This window comes from Orbicella franksi, chromosome 3 (assembly GCF_964199315.1).
Source record: "Orbicella franksi chromosome 3, jaOrbFran1.1, whole genome shotgun sequence".
Lineage (NCBI taxonomy): Eukaryota > Metazoa > Cnidaria > Anthozoa > Scleractinia > Merulinidae > Orbicella > Orbicella franksi.
The window spans coordinates 2,920,911-2,939,082 of record NC_138147.1 but is presented as its reverse complement, the minus strand read 5'-3'; the positions used below and the strand labels follow the sequence as shown (position 1 = coordinate 2,939,082).

The following is an 18,172-nucleotide window of genomic DNA, read 5'->3' as shown; positions in this document are numbered from 1 at the left end:
AAACATTTTGGTTACGTCTTCGTACTTGCTCCTGACCGTTTCCCAACCAACTCCTTCCCCTGCTTTTTCTGCTTTGTAGTCTATAACTACATGTAGCAACAAATTAATTTCTTCATCAGACCACGTAAAGTTTTTGTCTGCCGCCATGTTTGATTTGCCGCGTATTGCAGATCCGTGTAAACACCACTGCAATCTGTAACAGAATTTGCACTGATCCATGTAAACAGGTTGTCCAGGAACAAAATTCGTGCCCGGACCCGTGTAAACGGGGCCTAAGTGTCGGGAAAATGGCATCGACCGTTTACAAAACGGACGACTGCGTTGGCGAACGAAGCGAGCCGGAGAGAATGAGAGCCTGTGTGGACGCTATTGTTTTCTGAATACAGCCCCTCGGAAGCTGTTAAGATTTTGACAACTCGTTAGCTTAATGTGCCAAATTAATGTGCCAATAGAAATTTAGAAAGAACATCAACAAACATGATAGCAAATTGCACATGGAGGCTCTAGTTTTAATAATGCAAATAACACTTGTGTTTTGCCGCTGGCAGCGTTGCCCTATCCTTAATTATGCTGGTTAGCGGGCAAGTCACTAACACTACAGTATCTGAATAGTTGTCCTTCGCGAACTTTCATCACTGCAGTTGCAAACAGTTAAAATGTAAAACGAATATCGTATCCAATTGGCATAACCGCCAAAACATCTCTTCCTTTTGAAGAACAATTCACAACTTTTTCCTGTTCGACCGGATTATTTGCTTCGATGGAAAGTTTTCGAAAAGTTTCCAGGATAAACCCACACTTGATTCTCGGACGTCATGCCATGCCGTGTGTTCGATAATCGTCGCTGGTTTTGGTTATATTAATAGGAAATGTCATTTTTCACCAATCAGAATGCTGCGTTCGTGGGCGAAAGCGCTATATTCGGAAAACAATGCCTTCCGTGCACGCTCTCATTTCTCGTGGCCGCCCCCACCCCCCCAACAGCTTGCTTCGCTCGCTGACTCAACGTTTGCGACTATGCTCATCGACTTTGTTCCTGCCGCGACTCTGCTCCTGCCTCAACGTATATGCATGGGAACCTGCTCACAGCCTAAACTTATACAGAATCAACAAGTGAGAGAATTTTCTAAAGCAGCCCCCATCCCCCCCCCCTCCCCACCGCGCCCCCTCACCTCATCTCAGTATCGCAGGGGAAAATCCATAAAAGACGTCCCAGTAAAAGCTAAGCTGTGAACGCTTTAGAAGCAATTTCGTGTAGGCCCGTTAACTGTAGAAGTGTACTAATTAACTTAAATTTACTTTATCTAAATCCACAAAACAGCCCAAAGAAAATAAAGAAGAACGTGACCACGACTGCGGACTTTCTTTTATTATTTAGAGTTATAGAATGATACTAAAAGTCTTTAACTAAACATGGAAAAACCTCATAGAAATCGAGAGCAAAATAATAATGTAATTGTTTCAGTAGAATTCTCACTGAAATGTCTTAGCTTTGAAATTTGCAGTCCTGTACACGCGCCCATCAGTTTTTTTTACCCATTTTTGAAAGTCAAGGCACCTGTGGTGTCCTTCTTTTACTCTTCTCCGAGCTTGATTATCTGCTGTCTCTGTAAATATTCCTCCAAAACTTCGGAAAATCGACAAAACGTCGCCATTTCGTAGAAGACCTACAGCCACTGCACACTAATAGCTGATAGTGTACGATAGCTCAGCCAATCAGAACGCACTATTTACATTAGTGTACGAGTAGAATTCTATAAAATAAGAATAAAGACAAGAATAAAGCTTCTTTTTAATTTTTCAACTGCATGTTTCCTTCATAGTCACTACACAGTCTGGCTCACGTATGGCTGAAAGACGACAGCTGTTAAAGGAGCAGTGCCAAACAAAACCACCAAATCCTTCCTTCATTGAAGAAGCTGACTTCTCTCGTTTTATCGTCATTGAAAAGTTAAAGTTTGTGTTCTGTTTCATACCTAAAGTTTCCTGCACAACTTGGAAGCGCGTCCTTTACAGTGCAGAGAACCAGGGAGAACAAGTAGCTTTTAATCCTCATAGAAATAGACTGTTCTCTTGGCTTAAAGATTACAATGTTACTGAGAGGAAAAAGATCTTGAAGAATTACTACAAAGCCATGTTTGTCCGGGAGCCTTTTGAGAGATTGGCATCGGCGTACCGGGACAAAGTGAATAGGTTGTGGTTCAAACGATTTGTTATCCCCGACAAAACCACGGACGAACTAAAGAAGGAAGCTGCAGTCCCATTTTCAACCTTTATAAAGAGCGTTCTTTCATCTAACGCATCAACTTTGCCGGGGCGTGGATATATTGAAGATCAACACTGGCGTTCTTACGAACAGATTTGTCCATGCGAGGTAGACTACGACTTCATTGGTCACTTTGAAAATCTTGCCGAGGAAGCGCCTCAGCTGTTAAAGATAATTGGTGTGGATGATTATGTAACTTTCCCCGAATATCGTCCATCCAAGACGGAATCGCACGTATTAGAGTATTACTCCCAGCTGACAAAAGGCGAAATATTTCAACTTGGCCGTCTGTTTGAATTGGATTTCAAATTATTTGGATACGACTTCCCAGGCCCTTTAGAAGAAATCTTTGAGGAGAAATCTCTTACAACAGAAAACTGATTTTACGAACACTCTTCGTGGGGAAACACCAACGATTAACTTCTTAGTTTCTGTCAGGGTTATAAATTTTAGTTCTAAGTTACAAGCGAAAATTGGGAGCAAAAGACGCTGTAACTGATCCCGATCTTCATCGATCTGTATGGAAGAAGAGATCGGAGTATTGTCTGTACATTCATAAGTTACGACCTTCGCTAGCTTCTTTAGCCATGATTCCAAGCTGTCTGGCGCCGTTATACCTTGTCGGTAACTAGTAGCGCGATGTTTAATGGTTCGAGCGCAACGGGTCCATAACTTCACGCGCATAGTGCAAAAACCAGAGAGACACTTGGGGGCAAGGCAGATGTGTCATGTTGCTTTCTACGCAGACGGTATCCGACTTGCGAAAGATTGCGTGACGAGCCAAAAAAGCCTCTGCGTGGGATGCTTTCAAACACATCTAGCCTCGTTCTCAGGTAAAACGTACCAAATTTGAATTGTGTCGGTATATTACAGTGCTTTTTCTTTTGGTTTAATTTCTCAGTGCTAGTTTCATGTGGTCGTGGTTCATTCTTAGTTCATAGTGAATTTTGATTTAACTTAGCTTAGCTGCTTCACAGAAGAACCGTGAAAACTACAACGGAGAGATCTGAAGTTGCGCAACAAAAATAGCACCGCCGCATTGTTGACATTGAAGATGATCAACTGTCCGTGGAGCCTTGTAAGCACGCTCACTGCCTTCTCAAACGTGTGATCGTAATCTGCGCTGATCGACAGAAGGGAATTTTTTTAATGGTCGTTTAAGGTTATCCCCCAGTATTGCATTGCGCATCCCTACTGCCCATAATTTCACGCGTGATTAGCACGCGCGCATTAAAAAATGGCGGCTTTTTCTTTACAGCTGCACCTCGCCATAGAGGTAAATCGTCATTTTCTCGCAAACGAGTATGGTGACCTATCATTTTTTTCTGTTGTTTTCAATTGAGTAATAAATTTCTGTGTAAAATAAATATGGACCAATTCTCAGTGTAGAACAAAAAGCAATCGTGACTACGATCATGGTGATATTATAAGGATTTATATGGGTATAAACAAGGTGCTGTTGCTCCTAAACGAACATCGGGACCCCTCATTTTTATTTCAAAATTTAAGTTCCTATAATATAAACAATCAATAGGCAAAGTTTCACAAAAATCTCAGTGCAGGTTCTATTTCAGTGGAATGACCTTAAATGAACATCAAGTAATTTAGTGGTAACATGTTTGGAAAAACTCTCGTACCCAGAACCTTCGTTCTCCTTAACTAGCGGGGAAGCCAGCAACCCTGCCAAGTTCCGACTGGTTGTATTGCACATGCCTAACGTATCTCCAATACGTATCTCCGGTCGTTTGCATTATTTTTAAACCAATCATAACTGACCCTGGTACGGAACTCTCGAGGGTCACTCATTTCGTAGACTACGAGTAGTCCCTCTTTCGCTTAGTCCGTCGTGCGTGACGCGAAAGAAAACCGCGAGAAAAAAAATGGCCGTGCGAAATCAGGATTTTCGCGGCCATTTTCTTCTCGCGGTTTTCTTTCGCGTCACGCACGACGGACTTAGCGAAAGTGGAACTACTCGTAGTCTACTCATTTCGTCAAGCTTGCGGGGTAAGGAACGAAGATTCGAGGTACGGGATTGAATCGGAAGAGAAACTGAAATTGACACTTAAAGCGGTCAAAATTTGCTAACTGTAAGTTCAACGAAGAGAAAATGGACCATCCGAGAAGTATTGGTGATTTTATTCACTTTCTTGTCTAACATGGTTTATTAATTTGTGGTCAACATATTACGTTTTGTACAACTGTCTGCAAAAAATGATCAGTACGCGACGAGAGTTTGAACATCTCTCTCAACTAAACCGACATGGAATCAAAGTTAACATTACTTATAAAGGGACGTTTTCTAATGACTCAATGTAATGGATGCATAGGACTATACAGTAACGACGCCTTCTTTAAAAAGGAAGCGTCGCCTTATTAAGTAAGAACCCTCGCCTGACGTCACGACAGCAATGATGGTCTTGCCAAACAATTTGATTCTCTCCATTTTATTTGACAAGAAAGCTTTCCCTGTTGCTTCCGCAAATCAATAATATACCCCACTTCCCCCTTTGAAAATGGATTTTAGGGGCATAATTTTGTATAGTAAAAATAGAGTTGCAAACAATTCAAACTAGACGAGTTGACTATTTACACCAGCGTGGCTAGGGTCTAAGAATGAGAATGCCGAGAAGATTTACAAATTCTTTCACCGGTATTAAACTACCAAAAGTAAACTCTGTAAACTTTGTGTTTAAGCTGCTTTACCCCGTAACTCCTGAGATGTTTTCAACATATTTGTATCAGCATCGTAAGAACGAAAGTGTTCGCAATCTCTACTTCAAAATGAATCACGTGATACGTAGGCCTTTGTCACGTGGTCAACACTCGTATCTATGTAAGAGAAGTAGATCACGTGGGACACAAAAGAGTAGACTCGTGATGTATCAGTCCAGCAGTGGATTAAAGACCGCTCTCCTGAGAAAGTCGTGGATCAGACACTTAAGATCAACCAAAGTACTTATCAATCCCCGAAATTAAAGCCTGACTTGCGACGGCCACCACCACCACGGAGATCCAAGATTCTTGGAGACAAATTTCCATTACCCCTTAAAGAGGATGATCCAACTTGACTGACATCTATGAGAATTGAATTAGAAGTTAATGGATTAATTAGCAGTGTCAGATGATTACTGGTTTCATTGTTGATTTACACGAGTGTACGGAAAACCCGAACCATTTCGACCTTGATACAATTAATCCCAGTACACTGCCAACTCAGCCAATGATAAAGACACGAATAACTGTGAGCGGTATGGGACTTATTAATATCCTCGGGACACGTTCGTTATTTACACAAAAGCTTTACGAAAGTGTTCGAAAACGTTCCCATAGCTGACCGCGTCCGAGGTAAATTTAAAACAATAATTAAAAAAAAAAAGTCCAATATCGATAGAGATGAAAAGTTGCCACGAGCATAGGACAAAGGTAAAATCTGAGTCCCCGACAGGGTTTGAACCCATGACCTCTTAGATACCCGTTGGACACTCCAACCTCTGAGGAACAGAGAGAATTTTGGTGAGTCTCTCTATCGTTTTAAGCAAGGACATTTCCCTCAACCCAGACAAGTGCAAAAGTAACTAAATCATGAGAAGAGAAATACATTGCAATAATATACGCACCTATCGTCAGGTTATTAGGAACAAATGAGGTGGGCCGTCGTTTCTGTGTTTTACCGCGAGCCACCTGACGAGCACGTGATCCGAAGCCTAGACACTGCAGCGTTTCTGTGAGGAACCGCTGGGCAGGAGATACGCAGAGCATGACCAGAAGCTTTGCATCGCCACCTGAAGTAAACAAAGGAAAACCAACATATGATAGAGGAACAGCCTGCGAGATCAAGCTGACACGCCACAGCGTTTGGTGAACTGTTCCTGATCGATTCATAGGCAAGTACAGAGGAAACTCAATTTTTCGAACCTCTAGGGAAACGAAAATTGGTTTGAAAACTCGGTTACTTTGAGAAATCGTGATTAAATTGCAAAGTTCGAAAGTGAAGAGAGAAACGACCTTTCGTTCGAGTTATCGGTGAGTTCGAAAAGTCGAAGGTCCGACAAATTGTATTCCATTATACCTTCAAAATATGACTCTCGCACCGGTGGATGGGTGTTTGCAAAAGCCCTCAAACGTTCTTGTGCCAACTGATTGAAAAACATGTACACGGCTTGCTAAGGAGCCAGAGATGTTAAATAATTGCGTTAGTGGTTGGGCTGCGTCAAACGCCAACCGTTTTCAAATTCGCTACGGTGGATAAATTACCTTCATCAGCTTTAAGTTACTAATTAAATAATTGTGTTATCGATACGATTCAAGCTTTAAAGATGATTTCCAGTCCGTACTGCGCGGTCTCAGCACCTAATGTTCATAAACATTTTCAGTTCTCACTCGATGGAATGCAAATCGATGTTATTCGTTACGAGCCACATTCCTTATCTTTGAGGCCTTTTAAATTCTTTTTCCAACAGCTTCATTGATTTTTACAGCTGCGCAGTTGTTTCAGCAAGTGATATGAGGAAGAACGAAGCAAAAAGCTTCGCATCCATAATGGCGGTTGTTTTGAAACTTGGAATTTACTTCATGGACGTAGTTGCGAACTGTTTACATTTTGTGATGTCTTACATAAAACAAAACAAAAGCGCAAAAACACTCTCGAGAGTGCACAATACGGACTGGAAAAAACCTACCTATAGTATCCTGTAGCATGTGCGTGAGTCTGGTGTTACGATAAGGTATGTGTGGGCGGTGCTCAGACAGTGCTCCTAACACATCCGCCAAGGCACTCAGACTATTGAATGAAACATAAGACACATGTACGTTAGACGACCGGGTTATATCTATAATGGGCCGAAATTAACTTTTTTCGGCAGGCGCCAACTGGCGACTGAAACTTTTTTTTCAGTCGCCATATGGAAAAATGTGGTCGCCAAAAGGTGTCAATAAAATTTTTCTTTCGCAGCGAAACACAAACCAAAATTCTTGGTCGCTACGGGCTTGCCGGCAAAATATTTGCAATCGGCGGTGTCATCAGGAATCAAACCAGTGCTGAAATCATCTTTTGACCACTTTGACAGATCTACATTTGCACTTTTTGACGCCCACAGAATATCTTAATCTTCATCTAATTTCTTCGCGGAAGTTCCGTCACCACTTTGAAATAAATTACGGAAAGATTTCAGCACATCTTTGGACACCACATCGCCTGAATCATGGCGAAAGAACGCATAGGGCCTCTTGCGCCCGCAATACGTATGTTATGGGAAACCGCTGAAAAAACATGGCGGCGACGCTTCGCACTGATCGTAGCTGTAAAACGTTGAGGTAGATTTATAATAACAGTCGTGAAAATCGGTTTTATACTTCAAAAGCAGCGGAAAGGTAAAAAGGAAGTGACCAATTGGTGGGCGGCTTTGAATTTTATTTTAATCGATTTGGTTGAAAATCAAAGTTATTTTTTGTGTAATTATCGTGACATGAAACAGTTAATCGCCCGCCGGGGGGGGGAGGGGGGAGGGGTAACTTAACAAAGCTTAATAAGGGCGGGCTCCGCCCCGAGGTCCAATCCCTTACCCTTTTATATACCATTTTGGCATAAAAGGTACCCTTTCATATACCTTTTATTGAAAAGAGGTAGCCCTTTCACATACCTACTTTAGAACACTGCACCCCCTTTCTAAACCCTTGTAACGTCTATTCGAAATATCTAAATTAAAGGCCCTTTTAAATACCTAAATGACCGATTACCCTAACCTTTTATCTACCTCAACTTGTGAAATCCCTACCTTTCATATACCTGAAGCCTGAAAAACGTACCCCTTTCGGGCGAAGTCTCCCCGTATAAGCCATTATAGGGAGTACCCTCCCCCGGATCGCCCGCTGGCGACCACTTGTGAAATTCTGGTCGCCAGTGCAAAATTTTTAGTCGCATTGGCGACCAGGAAAGCGTAATTTCGGACCCTGTATAACTGTCTGTGTCATATGGGTTATTGACCAAGCGTGAAACCAAGATGTCTGGATATTGGCCAAGTTCTTTTTTCAGTTTGCGTGTTAATGGAACGAGGCGGAGTGGAAGGTCCATAAACTCGCTAAACGAAACAACGCCAATATCCAGCCCTCTTGACCGAACAAGCTTGGTCAATAAAGCATTTATTACATGGCTTTCTAGGAAATTTTTCTTGCGGGACGGCGGGTAGTCCCGAGCGAGCAATATGGCGCCATCTTGCCTGCTCTGGTAGCCAATCACAGTGCAGGATCTGGTTCATCGTGCGTGCTCACGGAGCTAGCCATATAATAAAAGTCATTACAGATGATGGTGGATGACCTGATAGCTTAGGCTACGGACGCGCATGGATAAACGATGATTAGCTTCACTTGCGATGACTTGCAAAAAACACGCAAGTAAGACATGTGGGCAAAGGAGGTCCATACAAAGCGCTAGGGTCTGAGACATGTAAACAAGACATTCAAGCTGAAGACCTCCGGTGGCCTCAGGGGCTCTACTGGTCTACCAGTGTGGGACCTCACCGACTTCGTTTTGGAGATAACATGCCTGGAAGAACACCCTAATTCTGAAAAATATCGGGCTTTGTTAGCGAATAAGGCCACAGTGTCTGTAAGCCCGAAACTATTGCAATTAGATCTTTGAAGTGAAATGTTCTCTGCCAAATATTGTTTAAGTGGACCTATTAAGTGAATTTAGTCAACTGGTGAGATTCCTTAAAGAACAAGTTCGGATTTAGCGACCATAGTTTCACGCGTCTTGCAGCCGCAAGATGGCAGGATTCGATGTGCCGTGGACAGAAATATTGAACTTTTTTTTAACTTCCCACATTGATTTTTTGTTCATTTTTGGACAATGTGGAGATAATTGTAAATAAAATCTGTTTCTGGAAAGAAAAGTAGGGGTCACCGAACGTCCAAAATCATTAAATCCAGGCAAAGCTATAGCAATGACTATCTGCCGTATCATCGTTCATTTTATTACTTAGCGCGCGCTCTCATGCATGACGTGGCGTATGAATTTGCGTGCGCAGTAAGGACGCGCAGAAACAATTAGCGCGAACGTCCTTAAGGGAATATTTCGAAAAAGTAAGAGTATTTGGGAAAAGGAGAAATTGGAACAAGTCTTACCTTTTGTTAATATGTGATGTTTCTCTTAATGCAGCGCCAGTTACCCCAGACATGCCTGAGAGCAAATGAGCAAACAATAAACATTGAGAAAAACGAGTCAAGATAAAATACTAAGGAAAAAAGGAAACAGCAACAAAAAAGATTGTGTGTAGTACGTTTTTGTCTCGAAATCACGAAAAGAAAAAGGCTGATTGAAAGCTGCCCAATACAGTAATATTGATTCCATAACCAGGCGAGCAAGCGAATGCGTAGTTAACTGCAGGAAATTACCTGACTTTCACAGAGAAAACAATAACATAGCTAGTGAATACAGCCGCCTCTCCTCACTCTTCGGCCTGTAATCCAGGGAGGAACGAGGAGTAGGCATCTGTATTCGCAGGCCTGATAAACCAAAAACTACAGTTAAATTCCCTAACATTTCCCTGGCTCCCAAAGGAAATGTTGCTGCCTTTTTCTGATTTAGGGCGTACGCGTGGGGAAGTGAAAATCTTTTTCCCAGATCTCTTGTGTGCGAAGAAATCTGGGAACAAGATAAAAGAAGTGAGTAATTAGGTATCAATCCAAACACAAGACCATTCGCGCGACAAAATGTGTTTCGTTCTTACCAACACATTCACTTCCAGCTAAGTCGACAAGCTGTAGCTTGGTCTTGACACTCTGACTCTGATTTCCGTTAGTTGAGGAATTGTTGTTCCGAGTCGGAGAAGGAGATCTGGACCGAGCAGCAGCAGCTGTGCCGGGCGCTGGAGACCTGGGGAGTAATAAAGAACTTTTAATACATCTTGGTACCAACTTCAACTCATAAGACATAAATGCATCGTCTAGTGTTCCTAACTTAATCTTCTTCGCGGTGATTAATTGGATCGCCGCGCATTCGTTAAAGATGAATTGCGTGACCAAGCTAACCAGCTAACGCTTTAGTCTTAAGAGATCTTTTATTAAACATCTTTCGAATTTCTGTATCTGTTAGTTTACGAGTCGGCCAATCAAAACTGAAGTTCCCAAGCACGTGTGAAATAGCGTTTATTGACATAAAGCTACTGTTTGTATTTTGATCTCTCCGTATCCCAAATGAGCTTTGTTTTACACCGCCAAGGAAGAAGCAAAACAAAAACTTAACCAAAAACTTTATTGATTGTTTGTACGGAACGGAATGAACAATTGAAGAAATTTCTCATAAGTATCTTCTTGCGCAACGCGAAGCAAAGACTGCGTGAACAGACAAATGGCCGCCTGTGTATTACATACTCTTTTGGACAGCTGCAAATATCACAGTATCGATCAGAGAACACTATGCTCGTGCACCCGTGAAAAAAGCTGCACACAACACAGAATCACTTGTGGCTATACAATGATAACTACCTTGAACGTCTAGTGGCAGCTTTACTTCTGGGCGCGGGAGACTGAGATCTACTAATGTGCCCAGCTGACGGTTGGGGCAATGTTCGCCGTGATCTTGTCGGGGTGCCTGGGGGCGAGGGTGCGGCATCACTTGACAGTGACGATGATGAGCTCGGTTTCGCTTGGGTGATAGTGTAGATAGTTAACTGCACAATCAGGTGAGAGCGGCTGGAATGCGCATGCACCATCGTGGCGTCTTCGTGTCGGCGTTGCATGCCGTAGTAAACAAGCGCCATAACTTCTTGCACCGTGGATACAGCTCTGAGAAATGAACAGCATACATATTAACAAAGCCAGAAAACTCATGACTGTGACCATTCAGTACATTTTCCCCTCGTGGATCGATCATTGAACAGAGCCATAAACAACTTTTCGCTTTTCTCTTTCAATCGCGTTTTTCTCCTTCTGTTCTACAATCCAGTTAGCTGGCCACAATTTCAACACCAAAATTGCCTTCCAAATAACTCTTGTGCGAGTTGTTCTCATAAACTCTTATTTTAAATCCATGTGGTATCTAAATCTGATTCAGTTCGACATTGCTATTCCTGATTTTTTAAATTTGATTCTCTAGTGGCCTTTGTCCCTTGATTCAAGTAGATGGGTAAGAATCCTTCAGCGGTTTAGTTTCGATCGCGTAGCCAAACAAAAAAAATCAAAAATTTAGCATGAAGAAAACCAGGCCTCTCTCATCCCAAGTTCAAGTTTCAACGCGAATAGTGTTGTTGATTACCTGTCAGTATGGCATATTTAGTAACCCATTTCAATTCAGCCCCAAATAAATTCCTAGACCAATCAGAGAGCCGTAAATACCTGGTTACAAGAGACGGAATCTCGGTCGCTCCCTCACTGCTTGTTACAATATCAAGCTGCAAAAACAAAAAAAACAAACAAACAAAAAAAAACATTACATCTTACATCGAATATGTCGGGACATCACAAAATAAACCACGTCAGCTTAATAAGCAAAAGAAATCTGAAAGAAAGGACTGCAACAATCAAACTACTTGTATTGCTCAACAGAGAGGATCTTTTTAATAGTACATGTTTTCACCCACAGGCCTTAACCAGTGCATTTTACTTACCCTAGAAGCGTTCTTTCCAGCCAGGAGATCCCGAACTTCGTTGTTATAAATCTCGCACACAGACATTTCCAGAGCGTAGCTTTCCTCGGGATTCTCCCGCTCGGAGATTAATCTGGAAAAAAAAAATGATCACCAAGAGAACATTATGGTATTAAAGTTGTATTTTTTGGGTTTGAATCATTGTTTGCAAATCCCCTTTACATATTTAAAATAGCAAGTCTTCTAGTAGACACAGTACATATTAATATTGGTACGTTGATCGTTACAGTGCTCTTGCGAGAAACGAGACCAGACTTGAGTGGAACGATACGAGTGTCGATAAAAACGAGAACGTCTCGAGAAAAACGAGTTTGTCTCGAGAGATGGTGGTAACATACTTTTGAGCGGCACTACTGTACTGAAAACATCCTTAGGTCCTTTCTTCTCCAAAGCCAACTGGGTCAGCTTCGAAGCCTGTATTTTTTCGTTATTTTAACATTGTTCTGTTTTGTTTTTCGCCTAAAAAGTTCGTTTTGTTTCACATTTCTTTCTTTCTTTTCTTTTCTTTTCTTTTTTTTTTTAACATCGTGACTCTTAGTAAGTTAGAAAAGAAACTAACCTGAACATCTCTTTGGCTGACCGTGGTATGATCCCTTCATCTTTATTCAGCGACTCAGAATCAATCTCCATGTCCAGGTCGTGACTGCCAAGCATGGTATGTGTCTTACCAGATCCGGTCTGTCCATACGCCATGATACACACGTTGTATCTATTGATCAAGAGAACAACACGCTTATAAAACACAGCATGAAGTACAAGATGATTGCGAATTCTAAGATGCTTTCCATTCAGACTGACCAGTCAAAGACCAGTAGGACTAACCAAGGGAAAATGGGACGACATTTTCCCATCAAAGCGGGCCAACTGGAGACGAATGGCTGGAACCGTTATCTATTTCTTTCCCCACACCCCACATAAGTGAACTCTACCAAACAGGAGTACGGCAATGAATCGTTCTGTCAAACTGGAACGGCAAGTTTCGGTCCGAACGGTCCGACCGATCAAAGTGGACTGCTCCAGGAGTGTTCCCGAATATTCCGATCAGACCGAACCGAAACGGACCTTTACAGTTGACTTCCGACCGGCCAAATTTCCGGAGTTTTTGGCATGATGGAAAGCAGCCCTGGTCTCTGGAACGCGCTGAAACCAGAAATTTCGCCTCGAAATTCCTAAAACGAACTGATCGCTCTATGATGACGATACACCTTTCGGGGAACTCTCGAGTGTTCGCGCTATTCTCGGATATTGGATAATAAGAAATCGGAAGCTTTACGAGTGCTTTAAGCCAGCTCTAGGCTATAGCTAGACTTTGCCAAAACAAATATTCAAAACTACCGAAAAAAGTCCCTCAGGATAAAATTGCGCCTTTTTTGTAACAAGCATTCGGAAAAGAAAGTGCAGTAGCCTAGGTAGGAGGTGTTCTCGTACGAAAGAAGAGCTTTCTCCGCTTTCTGAGCGGAAATTGGGGCTAGCGGAAAAGCTCCTCTAATGCAAGGGAATACTTGCATTGCAAGCTAAAAATGCAGAAGATGAATATCTTTACTCTCCCCGCCTACACTGTAGATAAGCCCGTTGGACGGTCCGTTGACAGGGTAAGGAGAAGTTACACTGCAGATGGTAATCACTCTTTTAACCAAAGACAACTCACCTAAACTCGTCTTAAAAACTTCATCTCAAAGACGGAAACGGAGTTTGAGAAAGTCTGTGACTTACCCATCTAATAATGAGGTCAGTAGAGGCGCTACATCTTCAAACAGCGACTGTTGATCAGTATCAGGGCTGTAAACTCTCTCAAATTCAAACTCCTTTCTCTGCATCTGACCACCAACCGGCTTGGTAGGCCTCACCATGAGTTTTTCTTCGTCTAGAAGATCCACGACTCTTTCCGAAGGGGTTCCTTCTCGACCGAGGGACTCCTCGTCACCAGGAGAGTCCAGCCGGCTTATTAATGGACGCAGTCTGCAGTGAACCCTGATGTTTCCTCGAATTTCCTGCAAAGATGCACAGAAAATAGAGGTTAAAGCCCAGGGCCTTCAACAAACAAAACAGAAGGTAACAAACCCTTGGCAACTATGGACCAATCATAGGGCGTGGCACGCCCGGTAGGCTTCTCTATTTTGCAGACTTGACGAGTGTGTGTCCTTGCTGCTGGAAAATTACCATGGAGTTTTAAACAAATATTGCTAACATCAGTTTGACCAAGAGATTCCATCATGAGCCTGAGCCTCACATAACTGTTAAAGGCATTGCAACGTGTGTGTTTATTATTTTTGTTACTTTTTTGTACCATCGACCAGGTAGGGGAAAAAAATGAAAGTTTTTATTAAGTTCAATTGACTTTTCTTCGTTGCGTTGGTATTAGTTGGGTAATGCAGCCTGTATTGCACAGTCACATGTTTGTTCCTTGATGTAAGCCAACTAATTCATTGTAGATTTTTTTGTTCTTGTGGTTGTTGTTATTGCATTCAGCATAACACAGGTGTTCATTAAACTGCTACAATGAGGATCAGAAATTAATTATCCTTTGACAGCCACTGATTTTAGCAGTTTATCTGTATTTTAATATCATATATTGAACATTGAATTACTTTGTATTGGGACTTAATCTATAATCACATGCTATAAAAATACCATCCTAGGTATAATTTACTTGTATGTATACTCACTACAAGAGTGTTGTGTAATGTCATTCTCCGAGACTTCTCCTTGATGTACCTTTGACGGAATTCAACCATTTCCATTTCTGTCTTAAGAAGCTTGGATTGAAGTCCTAAAAACGTTATCAGAACTAGTCAAACACACCATCCAGACAGATACAAATAGCGTTAACTTTCAGGGAAGAGTTCACTTTCACCGGTAGTTGAGCTCCAGAATATAGCAGTACACATGCGGGCAATAGAGAAGAAGGTTAAGCGAAGGGGATAGATCCTGGTGGGAGATGGGAGATGGTAGGGGGAGGGCAGAGAGACTCGACCCGTCGAGTACACCGTAAAAGAAACTTTGTCAGCTAAAACTAGTGGACACCATAAGTGAGACCAAAATCCTTGATTTCACCAACAAGCAAGACAACAAGCATCTCGAGCCTTTTCATACAACAGTCTCTGCCCTTGGGGAAGGAGGTTGCATTTGACTAAAATCTGACTGAGCTGGGATGAGTAATTCAGAGCAACTAACTAAAGGTTGCTAACACTGGGACTATTGTACATTCAATTCACCAGTAAAGACCCTTTTTCATTACCATTAACTTCAATTTGCATGGGGATGATTATCACTGGTGATATCTGGCAATTATATCACTGGTAATATGGTACCATAATCTCTAAGGATCATGCCAGTGCAACAATTCGAAGAGGTTTATACCATACCTGATATTAGTTTTAACGACAGATCTATGTACAGTATAACTGTAATTCACATAACTGGCCCTGTACAAAATTTTCCAGCTCAAATGTCAGCATTTCCCTCAGGTTTTCTTAACTGGTGTTCAAAAGTGAGATGCCTGACATATGTACATGTAGACAAAGCCATTTATGAAGAAATTGATGCCGTTTGTAATAAGACTGTTGAGCCCAATGTTCATTATACCTTCCATGCTGGACATTTTCTTGGAGCCAAACTGATCAGTGAGTTTTGTTGTCTTGTCCATTTCTTGAGACAATAGTTCAGGAAGGGCTTTTACTTTCTTTCTCAAGTCATGTAGTTCTAATTTGACTTCCTGAAATTATCACGAAAAATGCAAACCATTAGGGAACAATAAATTTGCACATTTAATATAAAATGGTAGATTGCAAAACCCATGTGATACGCAATATTTTTGTCACAAAATTAAATACATGGCAACATGGAGATACAATACTGTACAATCAGCAACCAAATGCAGTTGAGTCACTGTAATAAGGTGCCGGTTACAGTCTCCTCAGTCTCCTATTGTAACATGTGACAATCTGTTATACATAACCCTGTATCCTGACATTGTTCTGGGGGTGGGAGACAGGGGTTTCATTACAATTTTCAGCAGGAGGACATCTGGTTTTCACAGGCAGGCAAAACCATTTGATCTCAACTTCTTTATAAGAAGAACTTTCCAACAGATGGTGAAAACAGGCAGGCAAAGTTCTGTTTACAGCTGGTCAATTTGCACGGTGCCTGGCCCTTAATGAAACCCCTGGTGGGAGAGAAGGTTGATTTTAGGCCTGGGGGTGGGGTGGGGGTACATGTACTCCCTTAGATGGGCTATAATGTGCAGCCCCAAAGGGTAGGGGTTTTCAGCTGTTTTGGTCATAAATAGGGTATCGACTTTGGCCATTTTGAATAGGGTATGGTTTTAGCACTAGTCTTGAATTGGGTAAAAACTGTGTTTCTTGGAGGAAGCTACTTTTTCATCATTATCAATAATAAGATGTTTAGGGGAACTGTACCAGCCACAACAGTCATAAATGGGGTATCAAATTTTTGGCCAGGTCATAAATAGGGTAGCAAAAATCACAGATTTTGGTCATAAATAGGGTAAGGGTTTTGGGAAGTGGGCTGTACACCCCCACCCAATTTTCTGGGAGTACCCCCACTCCAGAATTTTAGGACAAACTTGTACAAATGGTACAATCTCATGGAATACCCAAATGTGGAAAAAAGTACACAAAAATCATATACATCCTGTAGATAACAAATTTATGTAGTTAGGTGATTGTTGACTAGAGAAAGGATGATTGACACAAACTACTTACTATTAACTAAAGTTATGTAGCTTTTAATAATATCTTAGCCTGCTCCAGGCTCTCAGCTGGCACCGAGTAAGAACAACCAATTATCCCCAGGGGTTTAAGGTAAAAAGAGACTGAAGAAGAACAACCAAAAGATAAATTCTAAGGATACAAAGAAAGTCTACATATAGTCTTGAAAATGAAAAGGCTAAATTGTCTTCCGGTACTCGCTTCAGAGAGTGTTCCATGGCAAGATGTACCTGTAATTTATCACTAGAGTTTCTCAGTGTCTGCAAAGAATTCTTTCTATAACCCTTCTCCTCATCAAACAAGCGTCTGTAGTGTGTTGACTCATGTCGGCAAGATCGGACAGACCCTTGACACTAAAAACAAAATTAAATTAACCATTAGCATTACTCTGTAAAGCAAAGTTTGAGGGGATGATGACTGATGATTGTACATTAGGAAAAAAGTTATTTCAGTTTTGCTCCAGACTGCTTTGGCTTACAGTTGAACTTCCCAAAGCATACACCCCCTGGAGCAGAAAAATTGTCTGCTAAGGAGAGGTGTCTATTGATGAGGTTAAATTATATGGAGAACTTTTTTGTGTGTGGCTCAGGAACCATATCTTGGCCTTACGCTGTAAGTGTCCACTTACAGAAAGATCCACTTATGGATTGTGTCTGTGTTATTCATGTAGCAGAGGCATTGTACTGTGTTTCAGTTCATGTGTCTAATTTGCTGATCTATATTTACCATTCAAAAGGGCTGCGTGGAGAGCATCAGTATACAGTTGGCTTAAATAAGCGCACCAAAAAAAAAAAAGAAAAGAAAATCACTTTCCCAAAGCATTCTTACACCAAGAGGAGGTTCAACGAAGGTTGGTGACCTTTCCTCTGATTTTCTTTTTAAATCAACATAATGTACATACAGTGAGCTTACATTGTAAGTCTGCAGAACTGGACATGTATTTCTTATGCTGGAAATTGTTCAAAAAAAGCAAACTTCGATTAGCACGTCTCAGATCGACTAATATCACCAACTCATGTTTCGATAAATAATTTATGGTCATGATTACTGTACAACTAAGTCAAGGTTCATAATATTAATCTGTAGATATCATGCACAAAGTCGATGTGTCTGCTGTTTTACCTGCGCCAGTTTGAGATATAGCATTGCATTTTCTGTCTCAAGTGCTACGATCCTCTCCTCTCGAGCCTGTAAACGACGATTTACATTTAGAACTAGCTAACTGTTTCAGGCAAAATGCAAACCATTAAGTTTACGTAATGAAGGCAAAAGAACCACTCACCCTTAACAAATTTTCTAATTTCTGCACCCGGTCCTTCAACTGTTGATCACTCAGTTCCGGCATTTTATATCTTTTGCAGAAGAGACTGAGGTGAATATATAAAGTCAGTGCAAAATACAGGGCATTTTAACCACCGAACAACGTAACCATCGCGTCTATCTTTCTTTGACAACCAGAAAATGCAACCAATCTCTCACCAACTCTTTTTTTGTTTGTTGACGCCTCCGCGTTCCTTCTGACCAGCTGTTCT

The 18,172-nt window shown here is 41.5% G+C and overlaps 3 protein-coding genes across 4 annotated transcripts in view; 2 read left to right on the top strand and 1 right to left on the bottom strand.

Annotated features, from left to right (window-relative positions):
• LOC145480659 (gonadotropin-releasing hormone II receptor-like) overlaps positions 1-18,172 on the top strand; it is a 125,091-nt gene that overhangs the window by 41,646 nt on the left and 65,273 nt on the right. The window lies entirely within an intron of this gene.
• On the top strand, positions 1,018-4,607 carry LOC145480513 (carbohydrate sulfotransferase 11-like). Its single transcript, XM_081458757.1, has 2 exons — positions 1,018-1,063; positions 1,824-4,607. Exons 1-2 carry the CDS (start codon positions 1,018-1,020, stop codon positions 2,645-2,647), a joined length of 870 nt encoding a protein of 289 aa, XP_081314883.1. The 3' UTR covers positions 2,648-4,607.
• LOC145480647 (kinesin-like protein KIF25) lies at positions 4,191-18,125 on the bottom strand. Of its 2 annotated transcripts, none has more exons than XM_081458927.1 (15): positions 17,923-18,125; positions 17,763-17,828; positions 16,871-16,993; positions 15,496-15,625; positions 14,577-14,680; positions 13,624-13,901; positions 12,470-12,619; positions 11,872-11,983; positions 11,600-11,655; positions 10,751-11,050; positions 9,994-10,139; positions 9,389-9,443; positions 6,946-7,046; positions 5,884-6,048; positions 4,191-5,341 (listed from the first exon to the last, which is right to left on the bottom strand). In XM_081458927.1, the coding sequence occupies exons 1-15, from the start codon at positions 17,983-17,985 to the stop codon at positions 5,226-5,228; spliced, it is 1,965 nt and encodes a 654-aa protein (XP_081315053.1). In that variant the 5' UTR covers positions 17,986-18,125; the 3' UTR covers positions 4,191-5,225. The 2 variants fall into 2 exon arrangements, with proteins under 2 accessions (XP_081315053.1, XP_081315054.1); XM_081458928.1 differs by having other exon boundaries at positions 17,553-17,828; positions 17,923-17,955.

Bases quoted from the DNA above. Each gene is read 5' to 3' on its own strand.
- LOC145480647 (XM_081458927.1), bottom strand. From the start codon at position 17,985: ATGCCGGAACTGAGTGATCAACAGTTGAAGGACCGGGTGCAGAAATTA. The intron at 14,681-15,495 runs GTATAATGAACA...TAACGTTTTTAG, and splicing joins GAAAATGTCCAGCATGGAAG to GACTTCAATCCAAGCTTCTT. The intron at 7,047-9,388 runs GTAAGACTTGTT...TTCATTCAATAG, and splicing joins ACATCACATATTAACAAAAG to TCTGAGTGCCTTGGCGGATG.
- LOC145480513 (XM_081458757.1), top strand. From the start codon at position 1,018: ATGCTCATCGACTTTGTTCCTGCCGCGACTCTGCTCCTGCCTCAAC. The intron at 1,064-1,823 runs GTATATGCATGG...TTTCCTTCATAG, and splicing joins GACTCTGCTCCTGCCTCAAC to TCACTACACAGTCTGGCTCA.